At 49.9% G+C, this 15,380-nt stretch overlaps 1 protein-coding gene across 1 annotated transcript in view; it reads right to left on the reverse strand.

The window, feature by feature from the left end:
* SCAF4 (SR-related CTD associated factor 4) overlaps nucleotides 1-15,380 on the reverse strand; it is a gene marked incomplete at its 3' end in the record, with an annotated part of 191,281 nt that overhangs the window by 111,824 nt on the left and 64,077 nt on the right. The window contains exons 9-12 of the mRNA XM_082246363.1: nucleotides 7,310-7,442; nucleotides 7,025-7,207; nucleotides 1,710-1,786; nucleotides 905-1,095 (exon numbers count right to left, since the gene is read on the reverse strand). Of these exons, the coding sequence (XP_082102489.1) occupies nucleotides 905-1,095; nucleotides 1,710-1,786; nucleotides 7,025-7,207; nucleotides 7,310-7,442 (584 nt within the window). The remainder of the gene's footprint in view (nucleotides 1-904; nucleotides 1,096-1,709; nucleotides 1,787-7,024; nucleotides 7,208-7,309; nucleotides 7,443-15,380) is intronic.

Consider the following 15,380-nt stretch of genomic DNA (forward strand, 5'->3'; position numbering starts at 1 on the left):
ATGAAGTCCGTGGCGGCCGCTCCGAGGTCGCGGCGCGCTGCTGGCACCGCGACCTCGGAGGTCACGGTGCGAAGTAGCGTTGCCCCTATGTGAACGGGGGCTAAATCGAAATAAGTGTATTTTGATTGGTTTGCGCAAACGTTATTGCGTTTACTAACTACGGGAAAGATTTGTAATTTTTATTGTTTATTTTTTTTACTAGTGATGGCGGCGATCTGCGATTTTTTACGGGACTGCGCCATTGCGGCGGACAGATCGGACCGATGACATTTTTGGGGGTACCAGTGACATTACAAAAATATGCACTGTTACTATAATAATGACACTGGCAGGGAAGGGGTTAACCCTGTTGGTGATCAAGTTAAATGTAAGCCTAGGGGAGTGATTCTAACAGTGGGGGGGTTGGGCTTGTGAAATGATCAGAGAGACATGCAAACCTATATAGCAGGATTGCATGGTCTCTATGATCATTGCAGGCAGAAGGACGGACAGCTGTGTCTACATCAGCCGTCCGTCCTTTTCTCTTAGCAGGGAGAGATCGAGAGTGTCAGGCGGCAATCGGAGCCGCCTGACACATGCGCCAGCTTCCCCACTGACGAGCAGGGGTGGCGCGCTCGCCCCCTAGCTCCTCCAAGGCAAGTGACGTACAGATACGTGACTTTGTCTGGTAGAGCCACTCTGCCGACGTATATATAAAGTATACGGTCGGCAAGTGGTTAAAGTTAACGCTGTAAAATTTTAAACCAGGGGCACACTTCCTTTCCCCTATAAAAATAACCACCTTGCTACTCAATCCCATTTAGAATTCTAGCGAGAGCACTGCTTATGGAAAAGATTAAAATGCTACTGTTGAACAAAAAAATATATAAAAATAAAAATGAAACACAAAAACTGTAAAACTCACCACTAACGAAATCAGCTTTGATAGGAGGAAGACCTTTCATTCTGCGCTCCCTTTCCTTCTCTCGGTCACGCTTCTCCTGAGAGCGAGATTTAGGAGAATGACGGCGCCTATCACGGGATCTAGAACGAGAGCGTCTGTGCCTGGATCTGCGAGAGCGTGAACTGGATCGGGAACGCCGCCTTTTTGGTGATCTAAGGAAAAAATAAGGTACACATTGTTATGCAATTAGGAACTGAAATAACATAAGCCCAGGATAAGACTGAGCAATTCTAAAACCGATATTATACATTACAGGCAGTCCCCGGGTTACAAATATCTGAATTATAAACTGAGGGAGACAACAGGAAGGGAGAGGAAATCTACCCCTAGGAAGGGAGATTCACTCCTGTAAGAGTCATGATGGGAAAACGGTGTCTCCACTGAAGCTTTATCACCCATCCTTGTTTCCACAACAACCTAAGGATTTTCAAAATCGCATTGTCATAGGGACAGAAAGTGAGGTGATATCATCTGAACGGGGCACAAACTGAAAAACAAAATGTTACAGGGGTGGTAACCCTTCCCTATGCTATCAAAAAAAAAAAAAAAAAAAAAAAAACTTAAAAATGATTTTTTTTGGGCTGGAGCTACACTTGAAAAAAAAAAATATATAAATGACCTGTTCTGACCTAAAAATTCAACTTAAGAACAAACCTACAGACCCCTATCTTGTTTGTAACCCAGGGACCAACTGTATTGATGTTTTAAAAAAATTTAACATAATTTTGAGATGGCTTTACACCAGTTTAAAGCTGTAAATGCAAACCTGGAAACAGATCTCTGACGTTCCGCAGGGCGTTTTGATTCCTGAAGAGAAGGTTGCTCTATTTCCATGGATACCTCCTATAAACAGAAAAGTATCCTGAATAAGTCTTAAGGAAAAAACGGTTATACCTACTCTGGCGGGGTTCCACATACACATTCAAAATATGCGTTAACATGACTAATCTAAACTTCTATATGTAAGGCACTCACTCAATACTGAGGCATTAGTAAAGTAAGGGGGAAAAAAACCCTTCCTGTGATCCCAGAGTGCCACGAACATACTCCTGAGGGTGCGTCACTACATCAGCCAGTAAAGTACCACAGAGATAACCACCAATTTGTGCAGCACTAAGGGCTTCCCAATGCCAGGACTGGGGGGATGTTTGTGTGGTCCGTAAAAAGGATCATGACTATATAAATATGCTGGGTATATCTTTACATTAGGTATTGGGAAAGGGTTGAGTCAAAAAAAAGTTTGAACCCCAGACATGAAAAATGAACAGAGCACAATCTCTCTATAGTGTGCACTAGACAGAATCCAAAGCATGGAGTGTGAATTCCTCTGCTATCTACACGGAGAAGACTTTAAAGCTGGACATACATGGATTGAATTTAATCCAGCTATGGGCATTTTGGTTTTACTGAAGTCAATCTACCAATAGACTTCCGTACAACCACCTTGCCAGATTTAACTGCTCGTTGAGTGCTGCGAGCTATAGCCTGCACAGCTGATCAGTGTGTTCTAATGGTGGGGAAGTGTCCCCGCTGGCAGAATACAATAAAACATCAGGGAGGAATCCCCTATCCACATTGAGTAATAAGAGTCAGTTTTTTTTTCAGTCAACCCACTGGTTGAACGAGGGGGGAAAAAAAAAAAAAACTAACTCGTCTATGGGCTGCTAAAAAGGTGATTGTAAACCATCACCTTGTAAAACAACCCATTCAGTTAAAAATGGGAATGAAAAGCAAAATATTTTTGTATAGATATAAAACAAAATTGGATTTTTGTCTTACCATAAAATCCTTTTTATCTGATGCTTGACGGGCACAGCTCCAGAATCTTCTTGACCATTGGGTTATGCTGCACCATACAGGAGCAGGAACCTAGGCAGGAAAAAGATTTACCACGCCTATGGGGCAGTCCCAGGGGGTATACTCCCACTTCCTGCTATAGGCATTCAGTTTAGTTGCAAGCAGTGTCAGAATAAAAATAACCAAACTCAATACAGGGGTAGGTGCTTTGTCCATCAATGAACATCAGAGAAAAGGGTTTTACTTTACGGTAAGACAAAAATCCAATTTTCTCTTTCGTTCCTTGACCGACAGCTCCAGAATCTTCTTGACCATTGGGACATCCCAAAGCAGTGTTAAACATGAAAAGAAAAACGCAGAAAAAAAATTCCCAAAAGGCTAAATCTAGCCAACCCGGTAACATGGAGCTAAACCAGGAACAACTGGAGCTCGCTGCTCCTGAAAAAAAAAAAAAGAAAAAAAAAAAAAAAAAAACAATACACCCTCAAAGAGGACTAATCCTCTCAAATAGTGGCCCGCAAAACATTGCGGCCAAAAGGAATATCCGCAGATGCCAGCACATCTATTTTATAAAAGTTTGTGGAAGTGTGAACAACCAAGTGGCCGCCTTGCCAACCTGCACCACTGAAGCTTGATGGCGGAAGGCCCAGGAGGCACTAAGTGTTCGTGTAGAATGCATCTTAACAGGGAACAGAGGAACCTGACCCTTGATGGAATAGGCCTGCACCACCGCCTGTCTTATATACCTGGAAATGGTCACGGCAGACGCGACCAACCCTTTGCAAGGTCCATTCGAAAGGACAAATAAGAAGGCTGATTTTCTAAACTACTTAGTTGCCGCAGGGTACACCCTCATCGCCCGACCCACATCCAAGGCAATCTCCTTAGGATGTTTAGGCTTAGGACACAGGGAAGGCAACACAATGACTTAATTCAGATGGACACCAGAAACAACATTCGGAAGGAACGACTGACAAGTATGAAGCACCACTATCTCTGTGAACCACCAGTTAAGGTGAACAACAAGACAATGCTGCCAGTTCTGACACCCTGCGTGCAGAAGTAATAGCCACCATCTGGGATAATGTCAGCAGAGGAAGCGCGTGAATAATTTTGAAAGGCGGGTACTGGAGAACCAACAGCACCAAATGGAGATTCCCACAGACGCAATGGAAACTGTACTGGGAGAGCATATGAACATCAGGATTGTTACAAAGACACAAAACAGGCAGGTGAGGACTGCCGACTGCGATTCAGCAAGGTCGCCAATCCAGGGCCCACAAATGGACCACCTACAGGACCCCCTGAAAAAAACAAAGAGGGGGTCACCCTCCGAGTCCCTCCATAGAGGCCCGCATGAAAATAGATGGCCCCTTAAAACCGGAAGCCCGACGTGACAGACAAGCAGGCAAGTTACCCAGATGGTCCGCATCACTAAAAAGGGGGTGCCCTACACAATAATGGCGGCATGCTGTCAAACACAGGTGACCACCCCCACTGAAGGATTTTCCCAGCCGAAGCGCCGGAGAATGAAGCCACCATATCAGGGACTCCCTCATTCCACGATTCAGCCAGATCCGACTGAGTCTTGTCTCATGTGGTCAGAAGCTCCCTCTGCAGGAACCTCCTAGGGATCAGTGCAAATTATTAAAATTAAGGGTGGATCTCGGAACCCTTTACATTTGATCCAGACGGACGAAAAGGGCCACTAGTGAGCCGAGGAAAAAAAAAAAAAAGAAGTTTACGACGAGGTTCCTTACCCCTAGCAAACTGCTGAAGTAATGTACTCTTACCTCCCCCGCAAGGCCCCTAATTTGGTCTCTTCTAACAAGGAACCAAACCGTCACATACAAAAGGTAGATCAGTCAGTACCTTTTTAGAAGCCTGGTTGGCCGATCAGTACTTCAGCCAAATCATGTAGCAAAGAATCACCGCCGCCACAGATACCCAGCCGGTCAAGGGGGCCACATCGAAAGATTCATCACAAATGTACTGTAACCCCTGGATCAACTGATCCACCATCTCAGGAGGGTGTTGACCCCCTTCCAGATCATGGCGTAAAATTTTTGCCTATTCCGTTAAGGTCTGAGATACCAAGGTGATAGCAAACATTGAACCTGCCACGGTGAAAAGTTAACGGACCAGACCCTCAGCTCTCGTCCACAGGATGCTTAATGGATGGTGAATCCTCCACAGGCAAACGTGTGGCCTTACCTAACCTGGAAACCTGAGAGTCCACCGACGGTGGAACCATAAGTTTCTTCAGGAGAGACTCCTCAAAAGGTATTTTTCCTAGCAAACGCTTAGGTATCCCAACCATGCGTTTCGAGGAACCCCCGACTAGGGATAATCTCTTCAAAATAGGCAGGAAAGGGGAACACCTTTGTCAACTTGGAAGATTTGCGGCTGCCAAACTGCACCGGCATCGCCGACGCAGCATCAGTCCTCAAACTTAAAGGTTTCCCGCTCTGACACTTAATTAAAGCCTCCACCAACGCCTTTTCATGCGCGGCTGCGGAAGAGGCGGCTTTGTCCTCACTATTATATCACTCAGCGTGGATGGACGCAGACCCAGTGGGCTCTCATCCACGGCGGCCAAATCCACCTCAGACTCGGAAGTGGCAGAGAATACAGGTGAAAGCGGGGGGCGCTTCTTGCTAGGCTGCCTTTGCAGGGCCGTATTTACCTTAGATACAAATAACTGCAGGGCTGCCATCATGGCTACTAGGGTAAACTAAGACCCAGCGGGTTCCCGGCTTCAAGGAGTGGGTCAGGTGGTGATACACACTCCAGAGGCTCCATGGTTAATCGGAGCTGCACAGTTCACAAAAATATATATATATTTTTTTAAATAAATAAAAATAAAAGAACCACCCCCGCACACCACTGGTGGAGCACAAGAATCAGCGCAGCCGCTGTGCTGTATAGCAGAGGAAGGGTTGTATACCCACAGAAACTCACCACCCCAGAGCTGGAGAGCGCCAAACAGCCTGACATACTGCGATAAAAGAGGAAGAGCTGACACTGACACTAGAGGCCCCGGCAGCCTATCACCGCACTCCGGCTACAAGAAAATGGCCACTGTTTATTTGCAATGGGAAAACATGGCCGCTGGAATACACAAACATGTCAGCCGAAGCCGGGTAACAGCATCCATGGCAAAATGGCGGCACCAGGAGGCGTTGCATGGGACCCCAGGGAAGAAAGCATCCACCAGGAGGAAACCCCCGCAGCAGCAAGGTACAGGTAACCCCAAAGAGGGGCCGACAGCGACACCCACCCACCGCTCTCTGGCCCAACACCAGTGAACCCCCCCACCCAAAAATACACCCGTGCCCCCCCCCAAAAGGGAACCGGGGGGGGGGGGGGGGAAGGTGAGGATGACTGACGCAGGGAAACCCCACTGGGGAGAGGGGGAAAACATGAGGGGAGGAAGGGCACAGAAGGGGGCCTACCATCCCCAGGGAGGGCCTACGACCACCCCAGCAATTCCAAAAGAAAAGAGGGGGGGCACTACTCACCACACCATGGCATCAGATGAGCACTACTCCCAGCAGTCCACCGCACCATGTTGGAATGGGGGTGCTGTGGCCCCAAGGTACGCTGCAACTCTGATCGTGACTGCTGTCGTGTCCAGGGTTATGCGACCTCGCGAGGGGTTTCACTCACCGTTCAGCCCCCCTCCAGTGCGGGTGTGACGCAGCCAACCTTGCGCGGAGCTAATAGTTGGGTTGCGGTCGTAGGCCAGACTGGGAAGCCCTTAAGGATCTAGGATATCCAGTGCCTTGCCCAGTCCAGCTGTTGATTGCAGTTCACACAGGAACAAAAATAAACAAAAAAGGAAAAAATTCAAGTTAAAAAGGAAAATAAAAACGGCAGGACCGCAGATCCCAGCAAAGAGCCAGGTCCCTACTCCAGACTAGGCAGAAAAAAACTGAAGTCCTATTACAGGAAGTGATGGTATACCCCCCTGGGACTGCCTCAGGGGCGTAGCCAAAATGGTTTCTGCCTAGTCCTACTCCTGAAGAGAGAGTAGCATGAACCCAATAGTCTAGAAGACATGGAGCTGTGTACGTCAGTGAACGAAAGAGAAATGACAAATTTTATCTGGGTACAGTGTTACATGCCCTCACAATTGTCAGTTAAAATAACAGTACTATATCGCAAAAATGGCCTGGTCATGAAGGAAGGGGGGTATAAATCTTCCAGAGGTGCTTAAGAAAGGTACTTAATGCTACATACTCTCTACATACTAACAGAGTTGAAAAATGTAGATTGGCTCACCTGCTGATTATCTTTTTGTGTCTGTGTATCATTTTGTTGAACTGGGTAAGGTGGCTGAACTGGGAAAGGTGGCTGAATAAAAGGTTGGGGAGACTCTTGAGACAATGGTGGAGCCATAGTGGGGAAAGTCTGTGGGGGGACCATACCAAAACCAAGCATCTGCCCATTTGCCGGAACCGGAGCCTTAAAATAAAAAAAAAGAATCAGTTCACAGAATGGAAAGCAACGATGACAATTAAAAGGCAACTTAAACTCTAGGTAAAACAGTAAAACTTTTTTAGACACCTGATTAAGAAGAGACTCCTGAGACATTCCAATCATGTGTGGTTGTATAGCCTGAAACTGGTCCATGTTTGGCACTTGACCTGGGATTTGTGGGAATGATGTAGGAGGCTGGTTTGTCTCTATAGGAAATGGGCTGCAAAACAAGATAAAATGTTACAAAGTCATCAATAATATAAAATGTTAACTATTAAGATTTAGAATTGGTGTGTAACCAGAGGCAAAGCTTTTTCCCCATTCTGGATAGAGCATGGGATGGTTTTTTGGGACCATTTATGTCCCATTCAAAAGATTTCCCTTCATTTCCTAGATCATAGCCAAAACAGGAAGTGAGAGGAAATCCCTCCAAAGTAAGGGAATCCAGGTAAGTCACCAGGGTTACCAGAACTAGTGTCTACATCAAAAATCTTCCCCCTCTTAGATGTTAACCAAAAATGTGAGTTTCTTTTACTTTTAATAGTAAACATGACAAATGGGGTGTATTTCCCTAACGGGGACACAGCAGTAAACAGTGACAGGTGTTCTAATCCTCTCCACTCTACCCGAAACAGAATTTTTTTTAAGTGATATCTATATCCTTTAGTAAAATTTTAAATGCGGTTGTTAAAATGACAAAGCTTTGAACATGTGGATCAGAATGTTGGAAAAAATGCATTTAGGTGCAGAATCTGCTATACATTTTTGAGCAATCAGAATCACCTTTCACAATAGGTTACACCCATATTTGGGGTGTAACATGTTATAAATGCACCAGCCCCCAGCCAGCACTCTGCATAGAAAGTTATAAGGTAGTTTTCAATGAACTACCACGGCGCTGTGAGCACTGTGGTAGTTCATTCTTACTGTCTGAATGTATCGGCTTCCTCGTACGAGCAAGCAGATACACCGATAGAGCTGCAGGAGACCCGCAGTGCATCAGCTATCTGCCGATTGCAGGTGCAATGCTTTACGGGCCCCAGAAACAAAACACACATTTTTTTCACCTGCAAAGAAAATGTGCATTAATTTTTTGTCAAAAGGTGAACTTATCCTTTAATGCATTCTTTGCATCAAGGTAAAAAAAAAGCACCTTATAGGCCTGTGATCCTCCCCAGCCCCCCACTCTAAACATTGTGATCCAATGCCCTGCTGTCTGCGTCTATGGTCACAGGCAGTGGAGAACAGGAGCGGAGCGAGCCCGCACAAGTGCCCACCAAAGGAAGCTGCTACCTATGGGGGCAGAGGATGAAGAAGAGGAGCCAGGAGTGCCAGCGGGGACCCGGGAAAATGAGGATCAGGGGTGCTCTGTGTACAGAGCAGCTAAGTATAACAGGTTTAGGCCCCATGCACACTGGACATTTTTGGAGCTGCTGTTCGCAGTGTCAGACTTTTTTTTTGCAGCTGCAGAATGCCCATCCATGTTATTCTATGGCCTCACGCACACAGAGCTTTTAGGAGCTCCAAGTGGCATAGGCGTTTAATAGCTGCAAAAAAAACCCAGGACCAGTGCGTTCTGGAGCTGCAGTGTCAAGCTGTAAAAACGTCTGACGCTGCTAAAGGCTGAATAACGTTGCTTAACGTGCGTTAAGCCACGTTATACTTTTTTTTTCTTCCATTCAAAATCAATGGTTCCCTATGGGAGCCTATTGATTTGAATGGAAGGCGCACCGCAAGTCGGATCAGGATGATCCGACTTGCACTGTGAGAATCTTGAGGGGGAAACTCCATGCCACAATGGGGAAAAAAACGGTGTGGGGTTCCCCCCCAAAATCCATACCAAACCCTTATCCAAGCATGCAGCCTGGGAAAGGGGAGGGGACGAGCGAGCGCCCCCCCCTGGACCATACCAGGCCACATGCCCTCAACATGGGGGGTGTAGGTGCTTTGGGGCATGTTGATGAGGATAAGGGCCTCATTCCCACAACCCTGGCCGGTGGTTGTAGGGGTCTGCGGGCAGGGGGCTCATCGGAATCTGGAAGCCCCCTTTAACAAGGGGGCCCCCCATATCTCGGACCCCCCTCCCTATGTGAATGGGTATGGGGTACATTGTACCCCTACCCATTCACCCCATAAAAGGCAGTGTATGCAAATGACAGGAGACGTTTTGAAAAGTTTATTAAAAATCTTCAACCGGGCTTCTCCGCTCTTTCTTCCGCTGTTCGGCACTCTTGCCTCCTCTGGTCTTCTTCCTTTGGTCCTCCTCCGACGCTGTCCCGGTGATTATGCCGTCTCCGGTCTCTGCAGCTTATTATATAGCCATTAGGGGCGTGGTCTCACAGGCGACGTCACCGAGAGGCCCCACCCCTCATGTCACGTCATCGGTGACATAAGGGGACGGGCCTCTTGGTGACGTCACTGGGAGGCCACGCCCCCTAGTGGCTATATAATAAGCTGCAGAGACCGGAGATCGCCATAATCACCAGGGACAGCGTCGGAGGAGGACCGAAGGAAGAAGACCAGAGGAGGCAAAAGAGCATAAGAGCGGAGAGCAGAAGAGCGAAGGGCCGAAGAGTGGAGAGAAGAGCAGAAGAGCGAAGGGCCGAAGAGCGGAGAGAAGACCAGAAGAGTGGAGAGGAGAAGACCAGAGCGGAGAAGACCGGATGAAGATTTTTAATAAACTTTTCAAAACGTCTCCTGTCATTATTTACATACACTGCCTTTTATGGGGTGAATGGGTAGGGGTACAAAGTACCCCTACCCATTCACATAGGGAGGGGGTCAGGGATCTGGGGGGGCCCCCTTGATAAAGGGGGCTTCCAGATTCCGATGAGCCCCCTGCCCGCAGACCCCCACAACCACCGGCCAGGGTTGTGGGGGATGAGGCCCTTGTCCTCATCAACATGGGTGCAAGGTGCTTTGAGGTGGGGGGGTGCAGAACCCCCCTGCCCCAAAGCACCCACACCCCCCATGTTGAGGGCGTGTGGCCTGGTATGGTCCAAGGGGGGGGGGGGGGGGGCGCTCGCTCGTCCCCTCCCCTTTCCTGGGCTGCATGCTCGGATAAGGGTTTGGTATGGATTTTGGGGGGGACCCCACGCCGTTTTTTCGGCGTGGGACTACCCTCAAATTCCATACTAGACCCGAAGGGCTTGGTTTGGAACCTGGGGAGGGGGGGGGGGGGAACCCCACACCGTTTTTTTCCCCCATTTTGGGGTGGAGTTCCCCCTCAAGATTCTCACAGCGCAAGTCGCACCGCAAGTTGGATCATCCTGATCATCCCCACATAGGGAACCATTGATTTTGAATGGAGGCAGAAAAAACGCTGCTAAAAGCGACGTGGCCAAACGTGCAATAACGCAAATGGAAAAAGCTACTAAAAGCACGTTTTTACAGCTGCTTTTTCCTGGCGTCAAGAAACAGCTTTGGAGCTCTTTTTTATGACGCCCTGTGTGCATGGAGCCTTAATTTTACTTATAATAATAATTAAAAAAAAACTGATTTTTTGTAAAATTCCTTTCTCTGAGTCTTCCGACAGTCGCCGCCGCCTCTAAGTCATCACTGTTGGGTATTGACTTCCGCTCCGCAGGAGTAGCAAGGCATAAAGGCTTAGTCAAAAGAACAAAGGCATTTGCATATACACACCCATGGGGGCTGTCCCATCTGGTCAATACCCCCTGCAGTGACCACTCCCAACTCAGTTTGGTAGCATAGCAGTAGGTAATAAGACAACCCCAAGAGGGGCGGGGGCGGCGACTGTCGGAGGACTCAGAGAAAGGAATTTTACAGGTAAGATTTTACAAAAATTCAGTTCTCTTACGTCCTCCGACAGTCGCCGCCGCCTCTAAGTCATCACTGTTGGGATGTCCCAAAGCAGTATAGACATGAGGGGTGGGAGACGCAACCGTAGAAAAGGCAACGCAGTACCCACATCAGAGAAAGGAATCTTACATGCACCGTAAGAGAACCTTCTGGGCAACAGAAAAAACAAATGCTCAACAGGAGCAATGGCCCAGGAAAGCAAATACCAACAGCCAGGGACCCATAAAAAAACAAGGGTCCATTATGGCACTGCCGCACGGAGAACCTTGCGGCCAAAGGAGGCATCAGCTGATGCCAGAACATCTACTTTGTAGAACTTGGAAAAAGTGTGCCTTGCACACCTGGGCCACCGAGGCCCGATGCCAATAGGCCCAGGACGCACTCACAGATCTGGTAGAGTGCGCCTTAACAGGGAAAGGTGGAACCCGTTCCTTCAAGGCGTAAGCCTGTTCAATGGTCTGTCTGATCCATCTAGCAATAGTCGCTGCAGACGCAGCCATGCCCTTCCGAGGTTTCTCAGGAAGGACAAAGTGAATCAGTCTTCCAAAAGGATTCTGTAGACGACAAGTAAACCCTGATCGTCCTGACAACATCCAAGGAGTGCAGAGCAACCTCTTTAGGATGCTTAGGCTTCGTACAAACCGAAGGCAGGACAATGTCCTCAATGTGGAACTCAGAGACCACCTTAGGAAGAAAGGAGGGATGCGGACGCAAGACCACCTTATCCCGGTGAATCACCAAGTACGGAGAACGGCAAGACAACGCTGCCAGTTCCGACACCCTGCGAGCCAAAGTGATCGCCACCAAAAAGGCAACCTTGTTAGACAGCAGAGGCAACGAGATATCCCGAATGTTTTCAAAGGGAGCACGCTGTAACACGGAGAGAACCAAGTTCAAGTCCCATGGAGGTAAGGGCTCCTTCCTGGGAGGAGCCAAATGTCGCACACCTTGAATGAAGGTGCGAACCAGAGAATGAGACGCCACAGGGCGTTGAAAAAGAAAAGCCAGTGTGGACACCTGGCCCTTGATCGTGGCCAGCGCCAGGCGCTGGTCCACACCAGACTGGAGGAAGGCCAAGACTCTCGACACCGAGTACGAGCGAGGGGAGAACCCCCTGGACTCACCAGGCGAAATAAGCCTTCCAGGTACGGTAATAGATTTTACCAGAGGAGGTCTTCCTAGCCTTGACAAGGGTAGGAATGACCTCAGAGGAGAGACCTCTGTCCCTCAGGACCTGGGTCTCAGCCAGGCCGTTAAAGCCAGCGACTCTAAAGCAGGATGGAAGATCGGACCCTGAGACAGGAGATCTTCCCGCAGAGGCAGTCGCCACGGAGGCGCCACTGCCAGGTGAACAACGTCGGCGTACCAGGACCGGCGTGGCCAGTCCGGAGCCACCAGAATCACCAGGTGCGGTTCCGAGGCTAACCTGCGGAGGAACCTGGATAGTAACCGAATCGGAGGAAAGGCAAACATCAGATGATACTGATGCCAAGGGGCCACTAACGCATCCGAGGCGTCCGCCAGCGGATCACGCGTTCTTGCCACGAACCTTTCCACCTTTCGGTTTAGCTGAGATGCGAACAGATCCACGTCCAGGGATCCCCACTTCGCACACAGCATTTGGAAGACCTCCGGGTGTAGGGACTATTCCCCCTGGTCCAGGGTCTGGTCGGCCTGCCAATTTTCCACACCCGGAATGTGAACTGCTGAGATCGCCGGGACACGAGTCTTGGCCCAAGACAGAATTTCGGACACCTCCCGGGCCGCCCGAGCACTCCTGGTGCCCCCTTGGTGGTTGATGTAAGCCATCGCAGTAGCATTGTCCGTTTGTACCCGGACAGGACGGCCCCGAAGAAGGTCCGACCACTGGAAGAGACAGTTTTATCGCTCGCAATTCCAGCACATTTATCGGGAGGGAGGACACCTCCCCCGACCAAGTGCCCTGGGCAGACAGTGTGCCCAGGACTCCACCCCAGCCCGACAGGCTGGCATCCGTGGTAATCACCGTCCACACCAACGGACGGAAGGACTTGCCTTCCGCCACCGACGGGGACTGGAGCCACCACAGAAGAGCCAATCTGGTCTGACTACTCAAGGAGACACTCAGATCCAGGGACTGAGGCAGTCTGTCCCACCTGGCCAGAATCTCTGCCTGGAGAGCCCGCGTGTGAAACTGAGCAAAGGGTATCGCCTCGAAGGCCGATACCATCAACCCCAGGCCCCGCATACAGGTCCTGAGTGACGAGGACGGGTTGTCCCTGAGGGACCTGATCTCGTCCCGCAAAGTCCGGAGCTTGTCCTCCGGCAAGAAAACCTTTGCCTGAGCAGAGTCCAGAATCATTCCCAGATAGGGAAGACGAACCGATGGAGACAACGTCGATTTCTGAACGTTGATGGTCCATCCGAACTCCTGGAGCGTCTGTACCGCGGTGGACAGATCGCGCACTAGGTCCTGGCTGGCACGTGATCTCAGAAGTAGATCGTCCAGGTAACCCAAGACCGCAATGCCCTGTGCCCTCAGCAGGCCCAGAACCGGCGCCAACACTTTGGTAAAAACCCTTGGTGCCGAAGAGAGACCGAAAGGTAACGCCACAAACTGGTAGTGGTCCTCTGCGATAGCAAACCAAAAGGTACCGCTGATGACCCTCGAAAATGGGTATGTGCAGGTACGCATCTTTTAGATCTATCGAGGCCAGGAATTCTCCTGGACTCAAGGAGGCCACCAAACGGAGAGACTCCATACGGAACTTCCGAACACGCACAAAGCGGTTTAGCGCTTTCAGGTCCAGAATAGGACGCACTTTGCCCTCCTTTCTGGGCACAGTGAACAGATTTGAATAAAACCCCCGAAACCTGTCCCGATGAGGCACCGGGACAATCACCCCCTGAGCAAGAAGGTCCTGTACCGCTTGGTGCAGGTCCTGCAGACGCCCCGGAGGCAAATGAAGATTTGAGGGAAAGAATCTGTCCGCCGGCCGGGAAAGGAATTCGATCTTGTACCCCGATCGAATGATTTCCTGAACCCACCTGTCCGATATCTGGAGCAGCCAAGGTTGGAGGAAACCGCGCAAACATCCCCCCACCCCTGAAATGGGTGAGGGCGCCCCTTCAGGCAGAGGCGGACTGGCCGAGTCGACATTGCCTGACTTCTGCTTACCCGCCCAGGGCCTTTTCTGGCTGCCCTGGGCCTTGAAGGGCTTGCCCTTGGATGGGTTCCGAAAGGCACGAAAGGACCCCTGAGTGGATCTAGGCGCAGAACCCCGCTTGCCTCGAAAGGACTTGTTCTTCGGGTTCTGGGGCAGCAAAGTGCTCTTGCCCCCCGTGACGCCATTCACCAGGGTATCCAACGCCTCGCCAAATAGGCGAGAGCCAGCATAGGGAAAAATTAGCAACTGTTTTCCGCGAGGACTGGTCAGCCGACCAGCTCTTTAGCCATATCAGTCGCCGGTTAAGTACCGAGACACTAGAGAGACGTGCTAATAAGGGGGCCTCATTTAAGGCCGCATCACACAGATACACGATTCCTTGGTGGATTTGATCCACCATTTCCAGCCGGGCAGGCGGAACATCATCAGACACGAGGTTGCTCCCAAGCACCTTAAACCAATCAGCCACCGCCTGAGCCACCAAAACGGACGCGAAAATGGGTCTGAGCCACGAGCCCGCCACCGTATAGGAATGGCGGGCTAGAGACTCCCAACCGCCGGTCCGTGGGATCCCGGAAAACCGGGGTATCCTCAGAAGGAACCAAGGTAGCCTTGTTTAACACGGCCACAGTGTGAACCACCTGTGGAGGCAAACACCATCGTGATTCCGTAGCCGGTGCAAAAGGATAAAGCAATTTGAACCGACTAGGCACCAGGAATGGACGCTTTAACGTGCGCCACATTTCATTAACAGTGTAATGAAATTCAGCTGGGCAGGGAAAAACCTGCGCCGACTTGCGGGTCCTGTGCGTCCCAAACGAGGACACAATGCCCGGAGGACTGGGCTCATCCTCCAAATGTAGCGTTTCCTTAACAGAAACAATTCATCCATGGTCGCCCGCTCTTCAGGCGACCCCGGGGAGGAGGTATCAACCCCCTCCACCTCTGCCTCCCCCTCAGACCCCAGCGGGTCTAAGGATGAGCGAGACCCTGAAAAGGGCACGCTCGTTGCAGCAGCCATATCACCATCTGAATCAGAGGGGAGAGACAATCTGGGCCTCTTTTTAGCAGCACGTTCAGCCATCAGCATTTCCATATTTGACACCAAAGTCGCCACTACAGCGGCCAAATCAGGTCTCAGAGGGGCCACAGGAGAACTGGGGACCCCAACCAGAGCTGGGGGGAATTTGCTG

This window comes from Pelophylax lessonae (assembly GCF_965119305.1).
Source record: "Pelophylax lessonae genome assembly, chromosome: 2".
NCBI lineage: Eukaryota > Metazoa > Chordata > Amphibia > Anura > Ranidae > Pelophylax > Pelophylax lessonae.